The sequence below is a fragment of the Sorex araneus genome, chromosome 5 (genome assembly GCF_027595985.1).
Source record: "Sorex araneus isolate mSorAra2 chromosome 5, mSorAra2.pri, whole genome shotgun sequence".
In the NCBI taxonomy this organism is placed as follows: domain Eukaryota; kingdom Metazoa; phylum Chordata; class Mammalia; order Eulipotyphla; family Soricidae; genus Sorex; species Sorex araneus.
The window spans coordinates 201,131,532-201,154,471 of record NC_073306.1 but is presented as its reverse complement, the minus strand read 5'-3'; the positions used below and the strand labels follow the sequence as shown (position 1 = coordinate 201,154,471).

The following is a 22,940-nucleotide window of genomic DNA, read 5'->3' as shown; positions in this document are numbered from 1 at the left end:
CTCATGAAACACTCAAGTGACCATTGACAACTGTAAATTGAAGAGAAAAATGGAAAAAAAGCCTGCCTAAAAGAAACTTTTGGTTTCCAAAATTATTCAGTCACCTGACCAGTCAAAGATAATCAGACTTGCTCTGTGCCCTGCATCATGCTGATGAGCTTTGAGACCTTCCTCTGAAGAGAAGGGTGCTGCATCGAGCAGAGAGAGTCACTAAGGTCTGCTTCCTCTCTCTTGGAGTCACTACATTCGGAACCTCTGTTTAGGGCTTCCCACAGAGCTTTGTAAAATGTAGATCCCTCAAAGGCACAGCCTGTCTTTTGTTTAATAACTGGTTCATACCATGGGCTATCGATGTGCTGACTCCTTTGGGATACATAAATGTGGGAGAGACTTTGGTGCATGCCCTTAAGGAATTTGTTTTGGAGTGACACCCAGAGGTGCTCAAGAGCTCCCCCTGGCACAGTGCGGGAGCATCGCTCTGTTGCGGGGGAACTGTTTCTTGCCCAGACTGAACCCCAGTCTCCTTCACCCCAAGCATGCCCTCTAACCTGTGAGATATCTCCTTCCCGCCATCTGTTTAATCCCAATCTGTATGGGATGACTGGAAAGTTCTGGAAAGACATTATTAATTGCACCTACCTAGAATCTTCGACTTAGACTTACTTTGTCACTTACACAGATCTTTTTCTGGGGGTCTCCCAAGCAACGTTGAGGGGTCCCAGAGGCCACTCCAATGATAACCAACCAGTCCAGGTAATTCAAAACTTGAGCCCAGGGATGTGGTGCTATTTTGGTTGGTGTTATTGGGAGCCACCAGGGCTGTAACTGTGGTACTTAGGGGGCTATGGGGCATGGGGGCTCAAATTCACACCCTTAAGTGAGCCTGCCATGTGCCTCTGACCATTAAGCAATATCCCGGCCTCTGTAAAAAATTTTAAATATTATTATTATTATTATTATTATTGATATTTGGGCACACCCAGTGGTGCTCAGGGCTTGCTCCTGGCTCTGCACTCCTGGATCACTTCAGATGGAGCTCAGGAGACTATATAGGGTGCTGGGGATCGAACCCAGGTTGGTCACATGCAAAATAAACGCCCTACCCGCTGTACTGTCTCTCCAGCTCCCAAGTCATTTTATATGAGATTTGTCGATGACCTCGTTGAGTTGATCAGTGATAAAGCGATTATTTTGTGGATCGAGAGCTTAAGGCTTTAGAGAGACTAAGTACCTCTTCACTTCACATAGGCCAAATCAGGATTTATAAACAGATGACCTATTAACCTAGTTCTCTTTTAACTTTGCCCCATTCCTTTATTCATAAGGATGGAAATACTGTCTGAGTCAATTAGTTTATTCCAAAGCCCATGCTGGAAACTTGAGGAAACGGACGAGTCTGAGCAGTACACGTCAACGTGTCCCTTCCACGCCCAGCCCTAGCTCTGCAGACCTACCATGTGGTTGACGCTGGTGAACGGTGTGTTGTCAGTGATGGTCTCGAAAGGAGACCGGGCCCCATTGCCGTCTGTGGGGGCAGCCACTTCCCAGCTGAACTGCACGGAGGAGCGGTTGATGCCAGCCTCGAGGCAGCGCTCCCTCATGACCGCATACTTGGGGAAGTGGGGGTCACAGGGGGTGACACAGACCAGGGGGTAGCCCGGGGAAGGGGATTTCTTGGCTCCTTCCTTGGTGACCTCTTCCACGTGGTCATAGTCAGCGAGCGTGACAACCTGCAAAGAAGCAGTGAACTCAGCTTCCTCCAGAGTTGGGGGCTGGGAGGGTCAGAGAACTGAGACGGCCTCCCCTCCCCACCCTTCACCAAGGATCCCTGAGATCACTTCTCTGCTCTAAGAACTAACAAGCTTTTATACCACTGCTGGGTGTTCCTGAAAAAAGGCGACAGATATTTAGTAGTAGAGAAGATCCTCCTGCCTGAGCGAAAATTTTTATTATCTCATTAATCTCACTCCCAGTCATGTGAGAAATACTTTTATTGTCCTGCACACTGGTACCAATTCTGTATCACAAATGACAGTTACTTGTTTAAAAGTTGCCTTAAATTGTTAATGCTAGGTAGGGGCCTATCTGGCAAAATGAGGGTAAATAAAGGTACCGTGTTTCTTCCACAGTAATCAGAGTCATCCTGAAATGACCCTTCTACGATATGAGCTTAGCCAGGATTAAGTTAGAAGATTTACTCTGATGCTTCATGATTAGGGCTTAAATTTCTCTAGGCATCTTCCTGGCAACGAGAAAGAAAGGGCATTCATACCATCCATTACCAAACTGGGAAATATGGGATGGCATTTCTGCACATTGAATCCTACCCACGTGGCATGTACGTAGAATAACAGAGGGTGGGGAGTCCTCCCTATCTACTCTGGAGCCCCCGCCAAAGAAATGAGAGGATGAGTTGTATCTTACTTTTTGGCCTTATCACACTGAGGTGTCAGCATAATTCTGTCTTATTCAGGCTCTCTCACCTTTAGCATTATTGACATTTGAGTCAAACATTTCTTAGTTGTTGGTGTGGCCCTACGCAAGGATGTTTAGCATCATCCCCGACTTCTACCTGCTAGGTGTTAATTCCCCTCTATGCAACAGTGGGGACAACTAAAAAAAGTACATCCCTAGGCATTGCTAGGAATCCCTTGGAGGTGACAGGGGTGGAGGAAGGAAAGCAAGGAACTTGTTCCTGGTTGAGAACCACAGTAGCCATCCGACCTCTCACGAGCTTTTGTCTGCTGTCCACTAAGACACAGAAGCAGTAACTTCAGGCCGAGGTAACTCACAATGGGTGGTGCTGGCAGTATCAGGCTCCCCGCTGCCTCCTGGTCTAGAATCGTCACGGTGGCCGTGGTCACATCGCCGAGAACTGCCTCCACGGGGTCATCTGGACCAAGGACTAGGGAGAAGGATTCATGCCACTCCCGGTCTTCATTGGACAGAATCTCAACTTTAAAGAAGATATGGTCCACGCCTTCACAAGGACACACAGAGACAGAGACCCCGTTAGGCAAGCTAGTGGCTTCCTGTTGCAATACGGTCTTCCTTCACAGAGGCTTTCTGTAAATGCAGTGGCTGCTAATCACAGGAACCCCATCTCCAGTGAGGAGGAGTCTGTTTTATCGACCAAATTCTACCTGCAGGAGAGGCTCAGCACTGCAGATTTACTATTCAGCACGGGACGAGGATTAATGGCCCCTGCCCGACACCAGCTAGTGGTAATAAAAATCTATGATCCAAAATATGCTCCACCCTGAGTTTTTAAAAAAAATTGTCTTACCCTTTTACACTTAGGCATAAGTTCCTCTATGGCAAGAGCTCAAAGGCGCCAACCAGGTTTTTCCTGCCTGCTGGGGTAGGGTTCGAGGCTGAAAAAGCTACTTTGTCTTCTGAATAATTTTCCTCTGAAGCGGTAAATACCCTCACAGTAGCTAAGTCGCTAAGGCTTCTTTCTCTCCTTTCGAGAAGTAGGCTAGCTGCTTCTAAAAAGTCATCTGTGTCTCAAGGCATAATCGTCACACCCCATGTCTTGGACTCAGAATCTGATTTGTAATTTTTCATCACGTAATTGTTGCGTGGCATGATTCTGTTCATCACATCACTTAAAAAGCAAACAGAGGGGCTGGAGTGATAGCACAGCAGGTAGGGCGTTTGCCTTGCACGTGGCCTACCCGAGTTCAATTCCCAGCATCCCATATGGTCCCTCGAGTACTGCCAGGGGTGATTCCTGAGTGCAGAGCCAGGAGTAACCCCTGTGCATCACCAGGTGTGACCCAAAAAACAAACAACAACAAAAAGCAGAGGGACTGGTGAGATAGTGAAGTAAGTAGGGCACTGGCCTAGCATGGGTCCAACCTGGGTTCAATTCCCAGGACCCCACATAGTCCCTTGAGTCTGCCAGGAGTGACTGCTGAGTGCAGAGTCAGGAGTAAGCCCTCAGCACTGCTAGGTGTGGCCCCCAAACAAAATAAACAAAAGCAAACAGAGCAGCACTGTGTTCACCAGTGGCATAGCAATATGCCCCAACTTTCAGAAAAAAAAAAAAGCAAGAAATCTGCAAAGATTATGCAGAAATACTGGTATCTTTTTCCAAATCCTCATGTGGAAATGGAACAAGTAAAGACTCTTGAAACGGAGACACTGAGCAGCGGAGAAAGATCCTCCCATCGTCACACGGCAACACATCACGTGTGAAAGGCCTTCTCGCATCTAGGGGGCCGAGACATACCACAGAGACATCCCTTGTGTCTGAGGGCGCCATTCTTTGTCCGAAGCTTGCTAAGACATCTCAGAAATGTCTTTTGAACACTAGCCTGCTTCTGCCTCCGTCACAAATGACACCAAGATCTACAAGCTGACTTTCAGCCTTCCACAGTTCTGGAAAGCTCGATGAACAAAATCTAGGACAAAATGAACCCCTTCACTAGCTCATGTCTCCCCTAACATGATTAAAACTGACACTTAAACAGGTCATGTGACTTCAGTATCATTTCTGCTGACTCGGAGCCAAAGTCTCTCTAAGATAAACCTCATTTATTTGGGGCCACACCTGGGCAGTGCTCAGGGATTGTCTCAGGTGTGCTTGGGGTAAACACACAATGCCAGGGATCAAAGCATGTGCTCAGCTATCTCCCTGGTTACCTCCCTCACTTTGGAAATTTCTTTTCTTTTCTTTTTTTAAAATTTTATTGAATCACCATGAGATAGTTAAAAGCTTTCATGTTTGGGTTGCAATCACACAATGATCAAACACCCATCCCTCCACCAGTGCACATTCCCCACCACCGATATCCTCAGTCTACCTCCCTTTCCCACCCTCCCTGGAAATTTCTTAACACAATGTCTTTCTCCTAGTAGGTGTCAGACCATTTGAACAGAGACTGTGCCCTCCTTTTGAATTCTAGTAATCTCAGAGTGACCCAGCACACAGCGTTCTATCAAAATTTATAGAATCAGAGTAGTGACACACACATAAAACTATCAAGATTTAATCAAATGTCCCTTCTCAAATGCATCATTGGCGAATGAAAACAAATTCCTTTTAAATGAAATAAAACTCTCAGAAAGAGATCCATCCCCCCCAACCCCATCTCATGCCATTTTTGGTTTTGCTTGTTTTGAGATTATACTCAGAGGTGCTCAGAGGGTTACAGAACAGTGCTCAGGGGATCATGCAGTGCCAGATATCAAATCTGGGCCTCCTGCATGCAGTGCAAGTGTTCCAGCCCTTTGAGCTCTCCGATCCTCCCATGCCATGTTTGTTAACTAAAATTTAAAGATTTCCCTAAACCTCAATGTATGCTGAGTAAATACTTCCTATTCCGCTATTTTCCCTTTTTATTTTTTTTTATTTACTCCTTTATTCCAGTATATGATATGTGCCCCTCCCCATATATTGGGACTGGTATTCAGTTACCGGGACTGAACTTTAACACTCGACTCTTCGGGTAATAATCCACACCGGACTGGGCAGAGCCGTCTCTTGTGCTGCAGCGAACCTTGGACGTCCTGTTTTGGTCTCCTCTGCGAATGACCTTGATGTTGAGAATGGCCATGGCATCTGGCCCCGAGGGTTCTCGAACTTGGTATGCAGCTTCTTCAAACTCAATGGTTGGTGCTAAGGAAACAGGGTTAAAAAAAAAAGCACAGGTTAGAATAGCAAAGAATTCAGATGCCCAGAGAAGCATCTTATGATGACAAGAGGGAATTTTCCACATTAGTTAACAGTACAAAGGCAAATGGTTTAAGTCATAAAAATTAATCAGTATTTACACCCCCCCCCCGCAATGTTAAGAAAAAGGAAATTTATCTTGTGATTCTGAGGAAGTTATTTCTTATTAAAAACAATAGGGTGAGGGGTATATTTTTAAGACTGATGGCTGCGTTTTCCATCTGGGTATGGCAACTCACAAAATGTGTTAAAATTTGCACATTTTATCTAGGGACCGAGACATAGGGAATCCTTGAAAAAAATCTGCATGAATCAACTTTTCATTTATGAAATGTGAATTTCTAAGGTTTGTAATTTATTTCACTTCTTCACAATTGTCAAATCCAGTTCTCATTTCTGGTCACTGGGATCTCTTTCCTATGGCTCCTTCCTTCTACACTTCATCTTTCCTAACTTCCCGGTGGTTGTTTAATTTGGAATGAGTGGTAATAGTGACTAGCTACAATAATTCTGGAACACAGACTTCCTAACACAATCTCGTTTGGGGTCCTTTTCTTGTTGCTAGGATATGATTTAATGATATGCTGATTTACACTGAAATTTCAATTTATATTTTCTTTTCCAATATATTCTTGGCAAAGAATGGGACAATAACTACAGATAGAGTAAGATAAATGATGAGAAAATTGGGCTGGAGAAATAGCACAATGGACTGGTTGTTGGAGTTACATCATTGGATGATGGTTCAATTCTTCATACAGCGTTTGGGTCCCCTGAGAGAGGAATATCCCAAGCACTGCCAGACGTGACCCACAAACAAAACTAAACAAAAACAACAAAAAAAAGAAATTTAAAACAATTACAAATTTTATAGTATTTTATATATAATAGAGAATAGTGGAGAAACTTCCAAAGTCTCTAAGTTCATTTTCCCTTTTACTTATCTGAAAGGTCATGCTCTGTGAAACTTAGAGGTGTCACAGTAACACCAGGAATATGTCCTCTCTAAGCCTTAATTATTGAGTTTTCTGTATAATCCAATAATTCACCTCAGGTTTGGAATCTAACCTTTGGTTAAGGACTGATTAACACCAAAATGGCTTTTTTTTATTTTATTCAATATCCAAGTTAGTCTCTGAGTTTACATCACAAACTCTCAAGAGTCCTATTGACAAGAATAATACAATCAGATCAGATTATATTAGGAATTCTGCATTTCTAATTAGATTCTAAAATCTGATCAAATAGGGTTCACATTTAGTTTTTCTATTTATAGCTTCTGTCACTTGTTGCCAGATTGCTATATAAATATTGCAAAACTGTTATCACTAGACACTTTCATATTGAAATGGCATTTTTAAAGGCACCAAAAATTACATTAGCAAAACATCAGTTTGTGTCTCACAACCAAAGAGTAGCTAAGGGCACTGTCTCTGTTACCATCTTCATCATTGGAGATGGTGATGGTGGCCAGGTTATTCTTCCCGATTCTGGCTCCACTCCAGTGGTTTCCAAGAGGATGGCTGAGGTAGATCTGGAACTGTTCCTCAGGCTCGAAGATGGAGTCATCATGGATGGAGACAGTACAGTTCTTCATCTAGAGCCAACGGCACAAGATAGATTAAACTTCGTGGTGAGTTATCAGCAATCTTGTTTTCCTAGAAAATAATGTCTTTTTGCAACATCGAAAAGTTAACAAAAATTCAAAAAAAGATCCAAAAAGACTGGGAACATAGCTTCATGGTAAATCACTTCTATGTGTGATATCCCAGGTTGAATCCCCATCACCACGGAAAACAACAACAGCAAACAGTCACCCCCCAAACAGGGGATGGAGAGAGAAGACAGCACTTGCACGTGGCCATCTCAGGTTCTATCCTCAGCACCACATATGGTTCTCTGAGCATCTCCAGAAGTTTTCCTGGAGCACAAAGTCGGAAGTAAGCCCCGAACACAGCTAGGTGTGGCCAAAAACAAACAACAAACAACAACAACAACAACGTAGCAGAGAGAAGACCCAAAGGTTGGAATATGTGGGATGTGTCCTTTGCATGCAGGAGCTCTGTTCAGTCCTAGGTACTGCTCTGTCCCCTGAGTACTTCTTGGGGGGACCCCTGAGCATGGCTGAGTGTGGCCCACACAACAGCAAAATAAAAGGATCCAAATGGTGTCATTTATAAAATAGAATACTTAAATTACACAGTTAATGCCTTATAATAAAACATCATATGCATATGTAGCAAATATATAAAATTTAGTGATGTGTGGACTGGAGCGATAGCACAATGGGTAGGGTGTTTGCCTTGCACGCGGCCGACCCGGGTTCGATTCCTTCGTCCCTCTCAGAGAGCCTGGCAAGCTAGCCATGGCGTATTCGATATGCCAAAAACAGTAACAACAAGTCTCACAATGGAGACGTTACCAGTGCCCACTGGAGCAAATTGATGAGCAACAGGATGACAGTACTACAGTGCTACAGTTATGTGCATCTTATGTATAACATATATACATATAAATGGTGTCTCAGACTTAATTTTGGAAAATTGGAATTTTCCGAACCATCTTGAATTATTGGTCGTGAGTTATAAAAAAGAAGAGCAAAGCAAAAAAAGCCTAAAATGAACAGATAGTACATTGCCTGTGTTTCCATTTTTCGCCTGGGCTGACCAATACTTTTGCACATATCATAACGGGTATATTTCTGATGGTTAGAGTTTAACATAATGATTATATTTCCTGGAGATGTGAATATATCCACTTTTCTTTGTTGAAAAAATGGAATGGCCTTTTAAGGAACTCAGATAAGCTTCCTGCTAGGTAAACAAACGCCTCAGTGCTGTAGAACTCTCCAATCTGCTGCAAAAAGCAGTCTCCTCTGAAAAGTGCTTACTAGAGAATGTCTGTGAATGCAATCTGAATTCCCATTTGATGAAAATGTACTTAGGTGTTTCCCAATCTAAATATTCTCTACTGAAGATTGTATTCTAGCAAAATGTGAACTAACAGCACAAGTCTTTAGACAGCAGAACAGCCTCTCCAGTATGGGGGTTACTGTTCCTCGAACCACTTTCAATCCCTTACACTAACATACTTTAGAGGATTTATGGGTATAGACAGGCTTCGTTCTCTTACTTCCTGAGTTAGAGTAAATGACAGAAAAACAGCCTTATGGCCATTACAATGTGGCTTGATATCCTAATTTGATTCCTGCTTTTTCCTACAATAAGAATTTCTTGGGGCGGAGGAGATGGCGCAACAAACTGGAACACACACTTTGCGTGCAGGACTCCCCAACTTTGATTTTCGGCACCATGTGGTCCCTGGAGCACCACTGAGTGTGCCCCCACAAAATGAATTTCCTTATGAAATCCAGTAATAACCTGGATAACATGAATCCAGTAATAACCTCCAGGATATATATATGCACATACGTATGTATATATATGAAATATGAAATATTTTTGAAAAGACAATGAATGACAAATTCCAAAGACATTGCCTATCATGTCAAAGAAGATGAAGAGCATGCTTATGAATAATGACAATCATCATGTGACTAGCTATAGATGATTAGATACATTTTCTTTATAATTCCAATTTATTGCAAACTGTCTCTAGGACAGGCAGTGAATCCTTTTTTTGAACTGAAAGCAAATACAGACACGTCGCCTCCTCCAAGCTGAAAGATTGAGTCTGTAGTATTTGAGTGTGTCATTAAGCACGCATTTCAACCTGCCACCAGCCAAGTTCCCATAAAACACACAACTAAGACAGGGTTTTTATGAGTCACAGTAGTGTAAAAGACAGCACACTGAAGAAAGAAGGAATCAAAGGTAAAAAAGGAAGAATGTAAGGTGACCCAGGATAGCTAAGTTTCCTCATGCTAAAATTGAAGAAAAAATGTAATAGTAAGGCAAAACTCTGATAATTATTTAATTATATTAAAGTCTTCTGTTCAGTGTAGAATAAATGCCATAGCCAAAGCTAATAGATAAGTGACATAAGGGAAAATGTTGTTATAATACATAAATCTGAACTAGCAAATAATTATTATTGAAAAAACCAAGAAAATACTAGAAATAAGAAAGAAAGCAGATTAATAATTTTTTTAAAAAAGGGAGAAAAGAATATGTTTCCATGAGAGGAAATCCAGTAAGTTAACGAGTATGAAAAACAGTATTAACTGGAGATGTACAAATTAAAATAAGATATAACTTTATACGGGCTGGAGCAACCTGGCAAGCTCCCTGTGGCGTATTCAATATGCCAAAAACAGTAACAAGTTTCACATTGGAGACATTACTGGTGCCCGCTTGAGGAAACTGATGAGCAAAGTTATGACAGTGATACAGATAACTTTATACATATTTACTAATAAAAAATTTAAAGTGCTAGAGAGAATGCAACACTTATTGCAACACTTATGACATTCTGGAAAGGTTTTTGACATTATTTTTTCAGACTAAGCTCCTGCAAAGTCTAAGATCCAGAAGTGTAGCTGTTGAGGGAACCCCTAAAATTCTGAGTTGGGACACCAGAGGTGAGATTCGGACAGTGATGGAGGGTCCTTGGCACTTCGGTTGTGGGGTACAGTAACTTTGTATGTCAATCCTACAACCCTAAACACTATTGTAACCATAGTACCTAACCTATGAAAAAAACAATTTTTTAAGAAATAAAGAAATTCCAACTTGAGTCTGCACGTGGGCAGGCATGCCGTTGGGCACTGTCGCATTTTGTTTGTTTGGGAGGCGGCTGGGTGCTGAGTTTCCTCGCTGTTGCTGAGAGCAGATGGGTAAAATACAGTAAATGCACACCATGAAACATATGTAACTGTGTGAAGCAACAGATTAGATGTACACACAGAGGCTATAGATAGATCTAGAACATTACTGAGTAAACACAGTAGAAGTTTGAAAACACAATAGCTGTTTGAGAAATTAAAAGTTATATACACAAGGGCCACGGAGAGAGCTCAAAGGTCTGGCCTGCATGCTTTGCATTCAGGAGGCCCAAGTTTGATCTCTGGCACTGCATAGCATCACAGTCCTCCAAGCACCGCCAGGAGCAAGCTTCCTGCCTCCCGCCCCCCCACACACAGAGCAGTATACAGGGAGTATCTCCTGAGCACTTCTGGGTGTGGCCCCCAACTAATGCACTTGGGCTGAAGAGATAGTCTAGTGGGGAAGGTGCTTGCCTTGCACATAGCCATGCCATGATTAGTGCTTGATTCCCAATACCCCACAGGGTCCCCCGGAGCACTATCAAAGGTGGAAGCCAAGGACAGAGCCAGGAGTAAGCCCTGAGCACTGCTAGGTCTGGCCCCCAAACCAAACCACAAACAACCCCCAAACAACGATGCACTAAAACTAAGAGGCGTTTTAAAGAACAAATACAAAATGAGAGACACACACTAAGCATAAGCAATTGATGAGCACTCAGCTGGGGAAGGAAATGTTTCTGGAGAACAGAACCGAGACAGAATGAGTAAACAAAGTAAGAGAACGGATCTGGATCTAGCAAAGGGGAATTCTGTGTCTTGAACCAGATGGTATATGGATTCGGACATCTAAAACTGAGATTCCCAAGTGGGGGGATACAATTCTCATTCCACATCTACTTTAACGTGCACTCACGCTGTGGGCGGAGTCTGATGCGACCAGACTCTTAAGGCCTTTGGTGCTTCTCAAGAGTGCCAGCACCCAAATCATCACTTCAATTAGAGAATCCTCCACTGGCTCAAATCAGGCCCTTACTAGAAAGTGTGTGGTACTGAGCCAGAGGACCAAGTACTAGAGAACCATCTCTTCTTCTCTACACCAGGAATTTGTGAACTTTTTTCCACGTGTGACACACCCCGCCTTTAAAAAAAAATACTAATTAATCCTGAATTACCAAGTTAACAGGTATTCATGGTTGAGTTTCAGGAGTATATAATCGAACACCGATCGATCCCTTCATCAGTGTTTCCTTCCCCACACTGATGTCTCCAGTTTCCCTCCTGGTGCCCAGCCTACCTCTATGGCAGGCACTCCCCTCCGCCCACTTCCTTTTTTCCTTTAAGTTACTTCCGTCTGCAATACCATTACTGAGCATGTATCATGCATATCACTTTATTTCCTTTCAACACCCAGAGCTCAGCCAAATCGACTACTTACCCATCACTGTTGGGACCCCTTGCCGCCCCAAATTTTTATGACCTTGAATATATAATATGGGTGAAAAACAAGCATTTATAATAAGAAAACAAAAATTTATTTAAAAACAATTTTTTTTTTTTGCTTTTTAGGTCACACTCGGTGATGTTCGGGGGTTACTCCTGGCTCTGCACTGAGGAATTACTCCTGGCTGTGCTCAGGAGACCATATGGGATGCTGGGAATCAAACCCGGATTGGCTGTGTGCAAGGCAAATGCTACCTGCTGTGCTATCACTCGGGTCCTGAAAACAAAATTTTTATAACTGCCACATTCAACTCCATGACCCCGTGCGTGGCTTAAATGCGCAGCTGAGGAAGTTATTGACTCTCTAGCTATTGGTGTGGTGTTTATTTCTAACCTAATAAACACCAGGTTTTGAGCATCGAAACCTCATTAGTTGGGTTCTGTTAAATTCCAAAGGTGCTACACAGCACCTAAACATGCCAGCTCAGCCAACGACACGTGTGTTGGATTTAAAGTAGGAGAGAAAGACAGCAGCCACTGCGTAGATAACACCATGCCACACCCATCACCCCTTCAAAAGGAAACATCTCTAGGAGGTTCAGGGCTTGCCTAAACTACTTCATGATGGACAAATGTAGGCACCAAAGGAAAAAGAGACCCATTTTCCTTTGTTTTTCTTTCTTTTTGTTTTTAAGTCCTGGCATTTTGATGTGTAATCTTAACTAACTCCATATCTTTGAATGTTTAGCGCATCCAACAGGGAACCGCTGTTACAAGAGGCCCGTTTTCCTCGGGGCCACCGTGAAGCCACTCACTTTGTCCCCTTTCAGGAAGGTGATGCGGGAAGAATCCGCGTTTCTTCGCTCCTCGAAGTCGTCCATGACCCGGGCCGAGAGGCCGCGCGTGCAGCAGCGCACGGAGGACGCGTAGCTCAGGTCTCCGCTGCGGACGATGGGCACGTGCAGGACGCCGTCCTTCTCCTGCACCCGCAGCGACTCCCTGGAGAACTGCATGCTGGGCACTGCGCGAGCGACAAAGGGCGGAGGCACCATTAGCGGCAGACAGAGGGAGGAGGCAGCCTTGGCAGCCCTCACGGGCCCTGGGCATGAAAGAGCTGCGGTGGGGTAGGGGTGGGGGGTGGGGGGTGGGTAAGAGGGAGGCCCCGCGGAGGCAGGAGGGGTGCTGCAGCCCCGATGGCTGCTCTGTGGCCAGGCCAGAGAGCTGCTTCCACGCCGAGCGTGGTCCTAGGGACGCAGAACCGCCACCTTTCACACCTGCCTTTTCTTTGGAGTTTTCTTTTTTCTTTTTTTTTTTAATAATTTATTTTGGTTTGGGGGCCACAGCCAGGGTGCTCAGGGCACTCTATGCGGTTTAGAGATCAAATCAGAGTGTGTCACAGGCCAGGCAAGCCTTGATGCCCTGTACCAGCTCTCCGGCACTGCACCTGCTTTTGTTCAGCTTCGGAGTATGGTCACGCTCTCAAAGGCAGGCGAGGCGAGCAAGAAAGGGGACGTTGGAACAAACCTGGCTTGGGCACTGGGGAAAGTTCACAGAGAGTCGGTGGGTGCCAAATGACCACACGCACATTTGTCCTGGGCCAAGGGGAGAGTGGGATAGTGGTACAGAGGAAAATGCAGGCCCAGTGGGCAGTAGGATGAGGGATGGGCCTCTCAGCGTCCTCCCTCTGCTGGCAGATCTAACTCATTTCGAACAAAGGCAGAAGGGACCTAGGTTCTGAAAGTGTATCTCCAAAACACTAAGGTAGCAACTAATTAAAATAGGAAAAAGAGGGACAGGGATGGGGTCAGTGGTAGATGGCAGGTTTGGCAAGTACAAGGCCCCGAGTTCAGTTCACTCACACACACACACACACACACACACACACACACACACACACACACACACACACGTGCGTACTAAAACTTTTAGAGCCCAACAAAACACATTCATGTGCTAAATTTGGGTTCTGGGTCCCCAGTTTGTGACTCCTGTTACAATGGAACTTGATTCTTTATAACTGACATAGCTCATCTGACTTGTGGCAGGGACTGTGGCCAAATAGTGACTAAGACAAGAGCTTTGGAGTAAAGGGACAGTCCCAGCTGATCTACTTATTGGCTGTATGACAGGAGCCAAGTGCCATAGGTTCTTCTGAGCCGTGGGATTTAAAAAATATATAAATTGGAGGTGCAGGACAGATAGTACTTAATTTCCATGTGGCCAACTCCAGCTGGAGCTCCGGCACTACAGATGGTCCCCAAGGGGAATGTGACAGTGATCCTTGAAACAGAACAAGGACCAAGTCCTGAGCACCTTCAGGTGGAATCCCCAAAATAAAAAATAAATAAATAAAAATTGTAAATATAGGGGTCAGAGGGATGGTACAGCATTAGGTGTTGGCCTTGAATGTGATCCTCAGCACCCCGTATGGCCCCCTGACCTGCCAGGAGTGACCCCTGAGCAGAGTCAGGAATAAGCCCCAAGCACTGCTGGGTGTGGCCGATGCCCCAGATTGTAAATTTTATTATTTATTAGGGAATTTAATGAAACAGTCATGCAAGGGGTTCAATAGAGTATCAGGCAAAGCAGACACTCACATTTCAGTAGGAATTATTAGATAATGGCACTTATTGTCACAACTCCAGGGTTATGAACAGGAAGAAAGGAAGGAAGGAAGGAAGGAAAGAAGGAAGGAAGGAAGGAAGGAAGGAAGGAAGGAAGGAAGGGAGGGAGGGAGGGAGGGAGGGAGGGAGGGAGGGAGGAAGGAAGGAAAGGAGGGAGGGAGGGAGGAAGGAAGCAAGGAAGGAAGGAAGGGAGGGAGGGAGGGAGAAAGGAAGGAAGGAAAGGAGGGAGGGAGGAAGCAAGGAAGGAAGGAAGGAAGGAAGGAAGGAAGGAAGGAAGGAAGGAAGGAAGGAAGGAAGGAAGGAGGGAGGGAGCACCCAAGCATTCTTCGTGACAGTATGTAAGAAGCTCCAGCCTGCCCACAGCTCAGACTGTTGGCAATAAGACAGCTGAGACAAAGGATCTATAGGGTTCAAGCCTAACAGTTACCAATGAGCACTAAAAAACAAAACCAAAAGGCAATCAGCAAAACAGAAATTCTCCCCCGCTCCCCCTTTTTTTTCCCTTTTTGGGTCACACCAGGCGATGTTCAGGGGTTACTCCTGGCTCTGCACTCAGAAATTACTCCTGGCAGTGCGCAGGGGACCATATGGGATGCTGGGAATCAAACCTGGCTCGGCTATGTGGAAGGCAAATGCCCTCCCCGCTGTCGCTCCAGCCCCCAGAAATCCCCCTTTTTTGCTTTTTGGGTCACACCTGGCAATACACAGGGGTTACTCCTGGCTCTGCACTCAGGAATCACGCTTGAAGGTGCTCAGAGGACCATATGGGATGTTGGGAATTGAACTCAGGTCGGCAAGTGCAAGGCAAAAAACGCCCTACCCGCTGTGCTATTGGCCCAGCCCCCAGAAATCTGCTCTTAACAGATTCTCTACCTAAGGAAAAGTTAGTAATAACGCTGGTCTTAGGGCCTGCATGTGCTAAGGGCTGTCATCCTATCTACACTGCTAAACGGTGCCCGGCAAGGACCTGGCCTGGCACTGGAGGGCACTCGTTGCCAGGTCAAAAGCAACACCAAGAGCAACACCACCACAAGAAAGGGCTGATGTGCATGGCAGACAACCCAGTGCTGCTTCGGTTGGGTTCTCTCGCTGACCTCGCAGGTACCTCTCGGACAAGAGTCAAACAGTGAAAATGCTAACATGTGCATTCTGCCATACAGTAAGCAACTCCAGTGTCCTCTGGAGCTGTAGGAGAGTCCTAGTCCTTTTTGTTATTTAACAGGGTATTAACGTTTCTCCTTATCCCTGCCAGAGAGAGGGTGGGGAGGGAGGGAGGGAGGGAGGGAGGGAGGGAGGGACGGAGGGAGGGAGGGACGGAGGGAGGGAAGAAGAAAGGAGAAGGAAGAAGGTAGAAGGGAGAGGGGCAGGGGGAGGAGGGGGGAGGGAAGAGGGGAAGAAGGGGAGAAAAGGGACAGTTTCTCTGGTTGCCTGGCTGGGAACTGTCCCTGCTTATAAAAATACTCCTGCCCCAGGTCCAGGAGATGAGAACAGATGAGCTCAGGGCGCCGTGTGACCAGCACGGGCCAAATCAGCGACACAAAGCAGAGCTAGGCACTGCATCGCATGCACGGGCCAGGGTCAGGTCGCTTCCCGCCATCCTCTCTACAACCCTACAGGCCATGTCAGACGCTTCTCCTCCTGGTCCAGGGCCCGGACTGCTCATGTGTTATCATCTTATGTGGCATATGTCCTGAAAGGGGTCAGGGCCTCTTCTTCACCCCTCTGTAGCTTCCACGTAAGGGGGAGCGCTGTCTTAGCCACAGACCTCGTTCACTAACTGCTGGGTCACTCACGTTTTTGGTAACTGACAAAGGAAACACAAATACCAACGTTGGTATTTGTTGGTATTTGCGGAAGTGATTGAATTGGCAGTGCTGGAGAGGGGCAGGGGGTAGAAAATGCGATGCTGGGGATTAAATTGGTGCCTCACACATGAGCCGGTCCCTAAGATCTGACATAACTGCAGCTTCATCACTGCCTCTGGGCGTGATCCTAAACAGCTGGTTCAGCCTCCTTTTCACAAACTGAAGGTTAGAGATACTGTAGGAGTTTTTTTCCCCCCACAATACACATGGAAGGAAACTCAGAGCAAGCTTTTCTTTGCTATTACTGTATGGAAGAAAAATTAACCCAAGTGACTGTTAGACACAACAATGGGTTTTTGAAATAAGTTTTAGGATTTTTTTTTGTGGGATAAATTCTCAAATGATGATGTATTGATGTAGCTTTCATGAAAAGGAGAAATGTTTTAACATTTTCCTTTCCTAAACTTGCGATGCTAAAGGCTATCAATAAAATATGGAGATCAATCTAAATGGGATCTTTCTTGTTGATCACAGTAAAATAAGGTTTGTGTGTATTGGCAAGTCTCATAAACTACAGATATGTCAGGAAGAAAAAATATGAACATAGAATAAAGTCTACATGCCAAATATTATGATATTTTCAGACTTACCTGATTTAATCCTTACAATAACCTTATAAGGTAGCATTTGCTTTAATTATATATAGAAAATGAAGCTCAATAATCTTAAACTATTAGCATAAGGCTAAAGAGCAAGGAAGTGGTGAAGCTATGATTTTAGGACTTGAAGTTTAGGACTCTTGACCTGGCTTTCGTTTCTACTTTTTCAGAAAGGAGCCAGAAAGATAAGACTAGTGGGTAAGGCACTTGTCTTGTACGTGACTGACTTGGGTACCACATATGATTACCCAAGCACTTCTAAGAGTGACCCCTGAGCACGGAGCCTGGAGTAAACCTTGAGCACAGCCTTGAGCACAAAGTTCTGAACCATATGCGTGACTCAAAAACTATCAATCGATGCATATGTGTTTTTTGTATTTATTCAGAATTTACAACAATGCAACAATAGAGAGGGCTAGTGCAATTTCAAAGGGGTAAATATTTGAACAAAATACATCACCAAAGAAGATGGATGGCAAGCAGACACCTGAAAAGATTTTATTGTCATTAGTCACTAGGGAAATGACCTTAAAACCACAGGGTGTCACTAGGAACCTATTATACTAACTTAGAAAGGTTACAAAATCTTAACAATATCACACGTTGGCGATGAGGCGCAACAACTAGAATTCTTATATACTAGTGGTAATAATGGGAAAGGTCACATCCACTACGGAAAATAGTCTGGCATTTATTTATAATGTTAAACACTTACCATATTACCCCAAGTACTCACTTTTAAGCAATTACCCAAAAGAAATGAAAACCATATTCATAGGTAAACCTATATGCAAATATTTAAGCACTCTAGTTCTAGCAGCCCAAATCTGAAAATAAAGCAAATGCCATTGAACATGTGAATGATGAAAAAAAAATCCCCATGGTACATGAAGACAATGAGAAAATACTCAGTAATGAAAGGTACGTACTTCTCATATGTATTGCATGAATGCTTCAACTGTATTGTTACTATTATTTTGGTTTCTTTTTTTTTTTTCTTTTTGGGTCACACCTGGCGATGCACAGGGATTACTCCTGGCTTTGCACTCAGGAATTACTCCTGGTAGTGCTCAGGAGACCATATGGGATGCTGGGAATCGAACCCTGGTTGGCCATGTGCAAGGCCCTACCCACCGTGCTATTGCTCAAGTCCCTATTATTATTATTATTATTATTATTATTATTATTATTATTATTTTTGAGGAGAGCAAGGGAGGACTATATCAGGTGGTGCTCGGGGCTTACTTCTGGTTTTGTGCTCTGGGATCATTCCCGACTATGCTCAGGGACCATATGGGATGCTGGGGATGGAACCAGGCTCAGTCGCATGTAAGGCACTAGTGCTTTACCTGCTGTACTACCGCTTTGGCCCCTCAAGTGATACTAAGTGAAAGAAACTAGATTCAAGATGCTACATATTGAATGATTCTACTTTTATGACATTTTGAAAATGGCAAAACTTTAGGGATAGTGGACAGAGCAGTGTTGGCAGGGATTGTACAGAGGAGAAGTTGACTACAGAGGGGCTTGAGAATGTGAAGGACTGGAACTGTTTGACAGCTTAACAGGGGAGCAGGCAGGGAACTGTGTGCACGTGTGAAAACTCACGGAATCATTCAAGAAGGTGAATTTTAATCATGTGCATTAAATTTCAAGATAAACAGCTCTAAAATAAGATGTTAGTTTGACTATACACACTAAAACTAGATACACATACCTGCATGTATTGATCTTTCTGCTAACCTCTACATACATGGCTACTCACCTTCCCTCACACTCACACCACACAGAGGATACCACAAAATTACTGGTTAAAAATGTGTGCAGGTCAGCGGCCACTCAACACCTTTATTGCAAACCACAACAGCTAATTAGAGAGAGAGAACAGAAGGGAATGCCCTGCCACAGTGGCAGGGTGGGGTGGGGGGGAGATGGGAGTGGGGAGGGTGGGAGGGACGCCGGGTTTACGGGTGGTGGAGAATGGGCACTGGTGAAGGGATGGGTTCCCGAACTTTGTATGAGGGAAGTATAAGCACAAAAGTGTATAAATCTGTAACTGTACCCTCACGGTGATTCTCTAATTAAAAATAAATAAATTATAAAAAAAAAATAAAAAAAAAATAAAAATGTGTGCAGGGAAGGGAATTGCAGATTCCTGGGAAGACAGAAGGAAGAACTTCATGGTTTGCTTTTTATCTTCTTAGTCATTTGATTATCATCTTTATAGAAGTAATTTAAAAATAAATAAAAGCTTTGACAGTCACCCAATTGTGCTGCCTATTCCTTCTCCAGTGACTTCTCAGAGGTTGGAAAGGTTGACTCACAGGCTTGGTGGCAGTCTGGGTGGGTACTGAGGAGGGTTATCCCTGCTTCTGCTGGGAGGTTTGACTCAATCTAGCATCAGGCAATTCTAAATTTCTGCAGTCCTTTCAGAGATGCCACTATTCTTCCCTGTTCATTCTCATGTTGTCTAGATGAGATCTTGGGTGGCGACTCCTATTTTTCTCATTTTCCCGTCCCTACTCACTTCTGCACACCTTTCTCGGGAGATTCAATGATCATTTCCTACACACAAACACTCCTCTCCTCTGCTCATTGCACGAAAACTCCCTCGTTTGGAACATAAGACCTCTTTGAACTTGGCTATATTCTGTCTCATTGCATTTCCTTCTCTTCCCCTCCCATAGCATTCAAAGCCAAAGTGGTTTTTCAAAGTCTCATGGGTTTTCAAATATGGATTCATTTAAATTTTATATTTACATCATACATATATCTATATACATGCCTGCACACATATATATATAATCTTCCCATTCAACAAAACTTAATTTTATTATCCATTCAAAAACTTTTCTTCTTTTTAGGCAGGGGTGTTTGGATTTTAGGCTATACCTGGAAGTGTGCTGGGCTTACTCCTGGCTCTGTGCTCTGGAATCTCTCCTGGTGGTTCTGGGTGGGGGGTGCATTTGTGGGGCTGGAGATCAAATCCAGTTGGCCATAAGGCAAGTGGCCCGTGGACCTTATTCAGTAAACTTCTATCAATATGAACATTGATTAAACATAAGCTCCTTTGTGATATCGTTTATATTTATTCCACACATAGTTACTATTCAGTACCTTTGACTCATAGTTCAAGACTTACAGCACGATTAGAGCATCTGTTATAATACATTCTGACTTTTATGTGCCAGAAACACATGGTTATTTCTACATAAAAATGTGTACATGTATGTGCTCACACACACACACACACACAACTACATTCACTTCTTGAATGGGAATGTTAATGAGTTTCAATGTCTTCTACATGGAAGACGAGGAAAGTCGGAAACGGAATCTTCTGAGTCACCTGCTGCCACCCCAGTCACTTACCATCTTGGAATGTGTCATTAATTGCAATAACAGCCTGGAAGGGTTTGGTCAGTTCGGCCCCTTGTGCTGAGCTGAGGAAAACCACAAAGGTCTCCAGCCCTTCAATGACTGGATACTGAGTGTCGTCCAAGATAGTCAAGGTGCAATACTAGAAGAAAAACCAGGGTGTTAATAGACTTGTAGTGGATATCATTTCACAATATATATAAATATCGAGTCACGTACCCCTGAAATCAGTGTATATATCAATTATATCCTAGCATTTTAATAATTAAAACAATTTGAAAACCAAACCAAACCAACATTATAAAAAGGAAAATACTTAACACCCATTTGCCTCTGGGAAGCTTTCTTTGGTGGTCTTAGAATACACTATCATCATCATCATCATCATCATTATTTAGAATACATTATTTATTGTTTGGGTTGGTTTGGGGACCATACCTGGTAGATGCTCTGGGCTTACTCCTGGTCTGCACCGAGGGAGCCCTTCTGGCGGGACTCAGGGGGCCATATGGGATGCTGGGGATCGAATTCTGTACCATCACTCCAGCCCCCAATTACATTATTTTTGGTTAAATGTTACATTGGTTAGGGAATTGATTTTTATTCTGTCTTCCCACTGTTGATGGTGTAGCAAGGACTGAGGTTTGCACACACACTCAGTGCTTCTTAAACACCAGATTGTGGTGCTTGCAGCCTGGGCTGAGATGCTGGCTGGGGTCACGGTCCTTTGAGCAGCACCTGTTGCACACGTGCTCACAGGGGCTCACACCTTTGGCTGTGGTGCTCACACACATTCCACTCATCGTGCTTGCCAGGGGGTGGGGAGAGAGGTGGGCGTGGGTCACTAGGGTGCTCACACACACGTGCTCACAGGGGTTCACACTTTTGGCTGTGGTGCTCACACACATTCCAATCATTGTGCTTGCGGGGGGGAGGGGGATTATGGATCACTAGGGTGCTCTTTCTCTCTCTCTCTCTCTCTCTCTCTCACACACACACACACACACACACGTGTCCACCAGGGGCCACACTCTTGGCTGTGGTGCTTACACACTTCTTTTGTGAAGGTGTGAGCGCCTTCTGCAGCGGTTGTGTTGCCACACATCTGGCGGTTGTATAGTTGGAACTGCTAAGGCACTGGGGCTCATAGAGGGCAGAGCCACGGAGACCCAGGCAGGGATCTCACAACCCCACACTGCGCACCACCGGGACTCCTTCAAAGACGTGTTGTTTCTTTGGGGGGTCACAGCAGATGGAGTTCAGTGCTTGGAGAACCAGAACCTTTGGCGCCGGGGAGTGAACCTAAGCTCCTGCATGTGAGGCGAGTGCTAGCCTCTGTGCTATCTCCCAGCCCTTTAAGTATGTTTTATAATCCATAGGGACGATGAGCACAAAACGACTTCTGTGGTTTCTTTCTGTTTGTTTGATTTTATTTTGGGGCCACACCTGGTGGTGCTCAGGGCTTACTCCTAGCTCTGTGCTCCGGGTTCACTCCTGGTTTAAGGGGGACCATATATGGTGCCGGGGACCAAATCCAGGTCTGCCCAGTGCAAGGCAAGCGCCCAACCCACTATCCCATCGCTCTCGTGCCTAGATCTGTGGTTTCTAACCTAAATTCCAGCTGTGTGGTTCCTAGCCTGAATCAACGAAGGGAAGCAGAATTGTCAGGGTGCGGCTTTAGACCAGAGGGAGCCGTCTCTGGCAGACGCGTGATATCATTTCAAAAAATAACCTTCCTGGCCTCCGGCTGCAGTTCGCTCACCTGCTCAGTGACCCCCGCGCCAAACTCCACCTTCCTTGAGCTGGGGACGTAGTCCACTCCCGGTGTGGCCGACGCCGGGTCTGAGGGGCGCGTGGCACACCAGACAGACGTGAAGGTGGATAGGTCAGTGCCGTGGCGGATAACTGGGATCTTCACTGTGCCTGAGTGGGAGGCCAAGAGACGTCAGCGTCAGCCCCGCGCCAGAGAAGCAGCAGTGTGTTCAGTGCCTCTCCCTCCCAGTGGCGGCAGCGACAGCAGCTTCACCTCCCGCTGGTGCCGCGGGTCCATTGCCAGCGATGGCTCCTGTCTCCGGCCACCCCGGGGAAGACGGAGCGTGGCCGCTGAGCATCGTTGATTCAGACTCAGATCCTAAGCAGCCTCACGGAGGCGGTCCCGAGGGTCAACCCCCAACAGAAAGTGGGTCCATAGCTCCCCAAATGAGAATATTCACGGGAAAGAGCAGTAAAAAATAGGGGAAGCCACTTGAAACGGATCCCAAGCCTCTAGAGGAAGAAGAAACCCAGAAGCCGGGGCCTCGGGGATGCGCTAGAAAATACTCAATTAAGGAAGAACCAGCTAGAGAAATCCATGGGACCCGAAGCGGAATGCTCCTAATTAAATATTCCTAACTGGGTTGATTTCCCTGTCTTATCCAAGTGGTGAACACACCTCCTTACCCAGACCACATGTGTTTATCGATTTTCTCTAGAATGCAGTTCAACTGCTGGTTCACTGTGACATTTTACTTTGTAGAGTTCTAATAATCTTACCCACTGTCATCCCATTGCTCATCGATTTGCTCGAGCGGGCACCAGTAACGTCTCTCATTGAGAGACTTATTGTTACTGTTTTTGGGATAGTGACAGCACAGC

At 44.9% G+C, this 22,940-nt stretch overlaps 1 protein-coding gene across 1 annotated transcript in view; it reads right to left on the bottom strand.

The window, feature by feature from the left end:
* FRAS1 (Fraser extracellular matrix complex subunit 1) overlaps window positions 1–22,940 on the bottom strand; it is a 523,736-nt gene that overhangs the window by 40,908 nt on the left and 459,888 nt on the right. The window contains exons 57-63 of the mRNA XM_055139083.1: window positions 22,069–22,229; window positions 20,301–20,448; window positions 12,656–12,861; window positions 7,118–7,274; window positions 5,423–5,623; window positions 2,793–2,980; window positions 1,455–1,730 (exon numbers count right to left, since the gene is read on the bottom strand). Coding sequence (XP_054995058.1) covers window positions 1,455–1,730; window positions 2,793–2,980; window positions 5,423–5,623; window positions 7,118–7,274; window positions 12,656–12,861; window positions 20,301–20,448; window positions 22,069–22,229 — 1,337 coding nt within the window. The remainder of the gene's footprint in view (window positions 1–1,454; window positions 1,731–2,792; window positions 2,981–5,422; window positions 5,624–7,117; window positions 7,275–12,655; window positions 12,862–20,300; window positions 20,449–22,068; window positions 22,230–22,940) is intronic.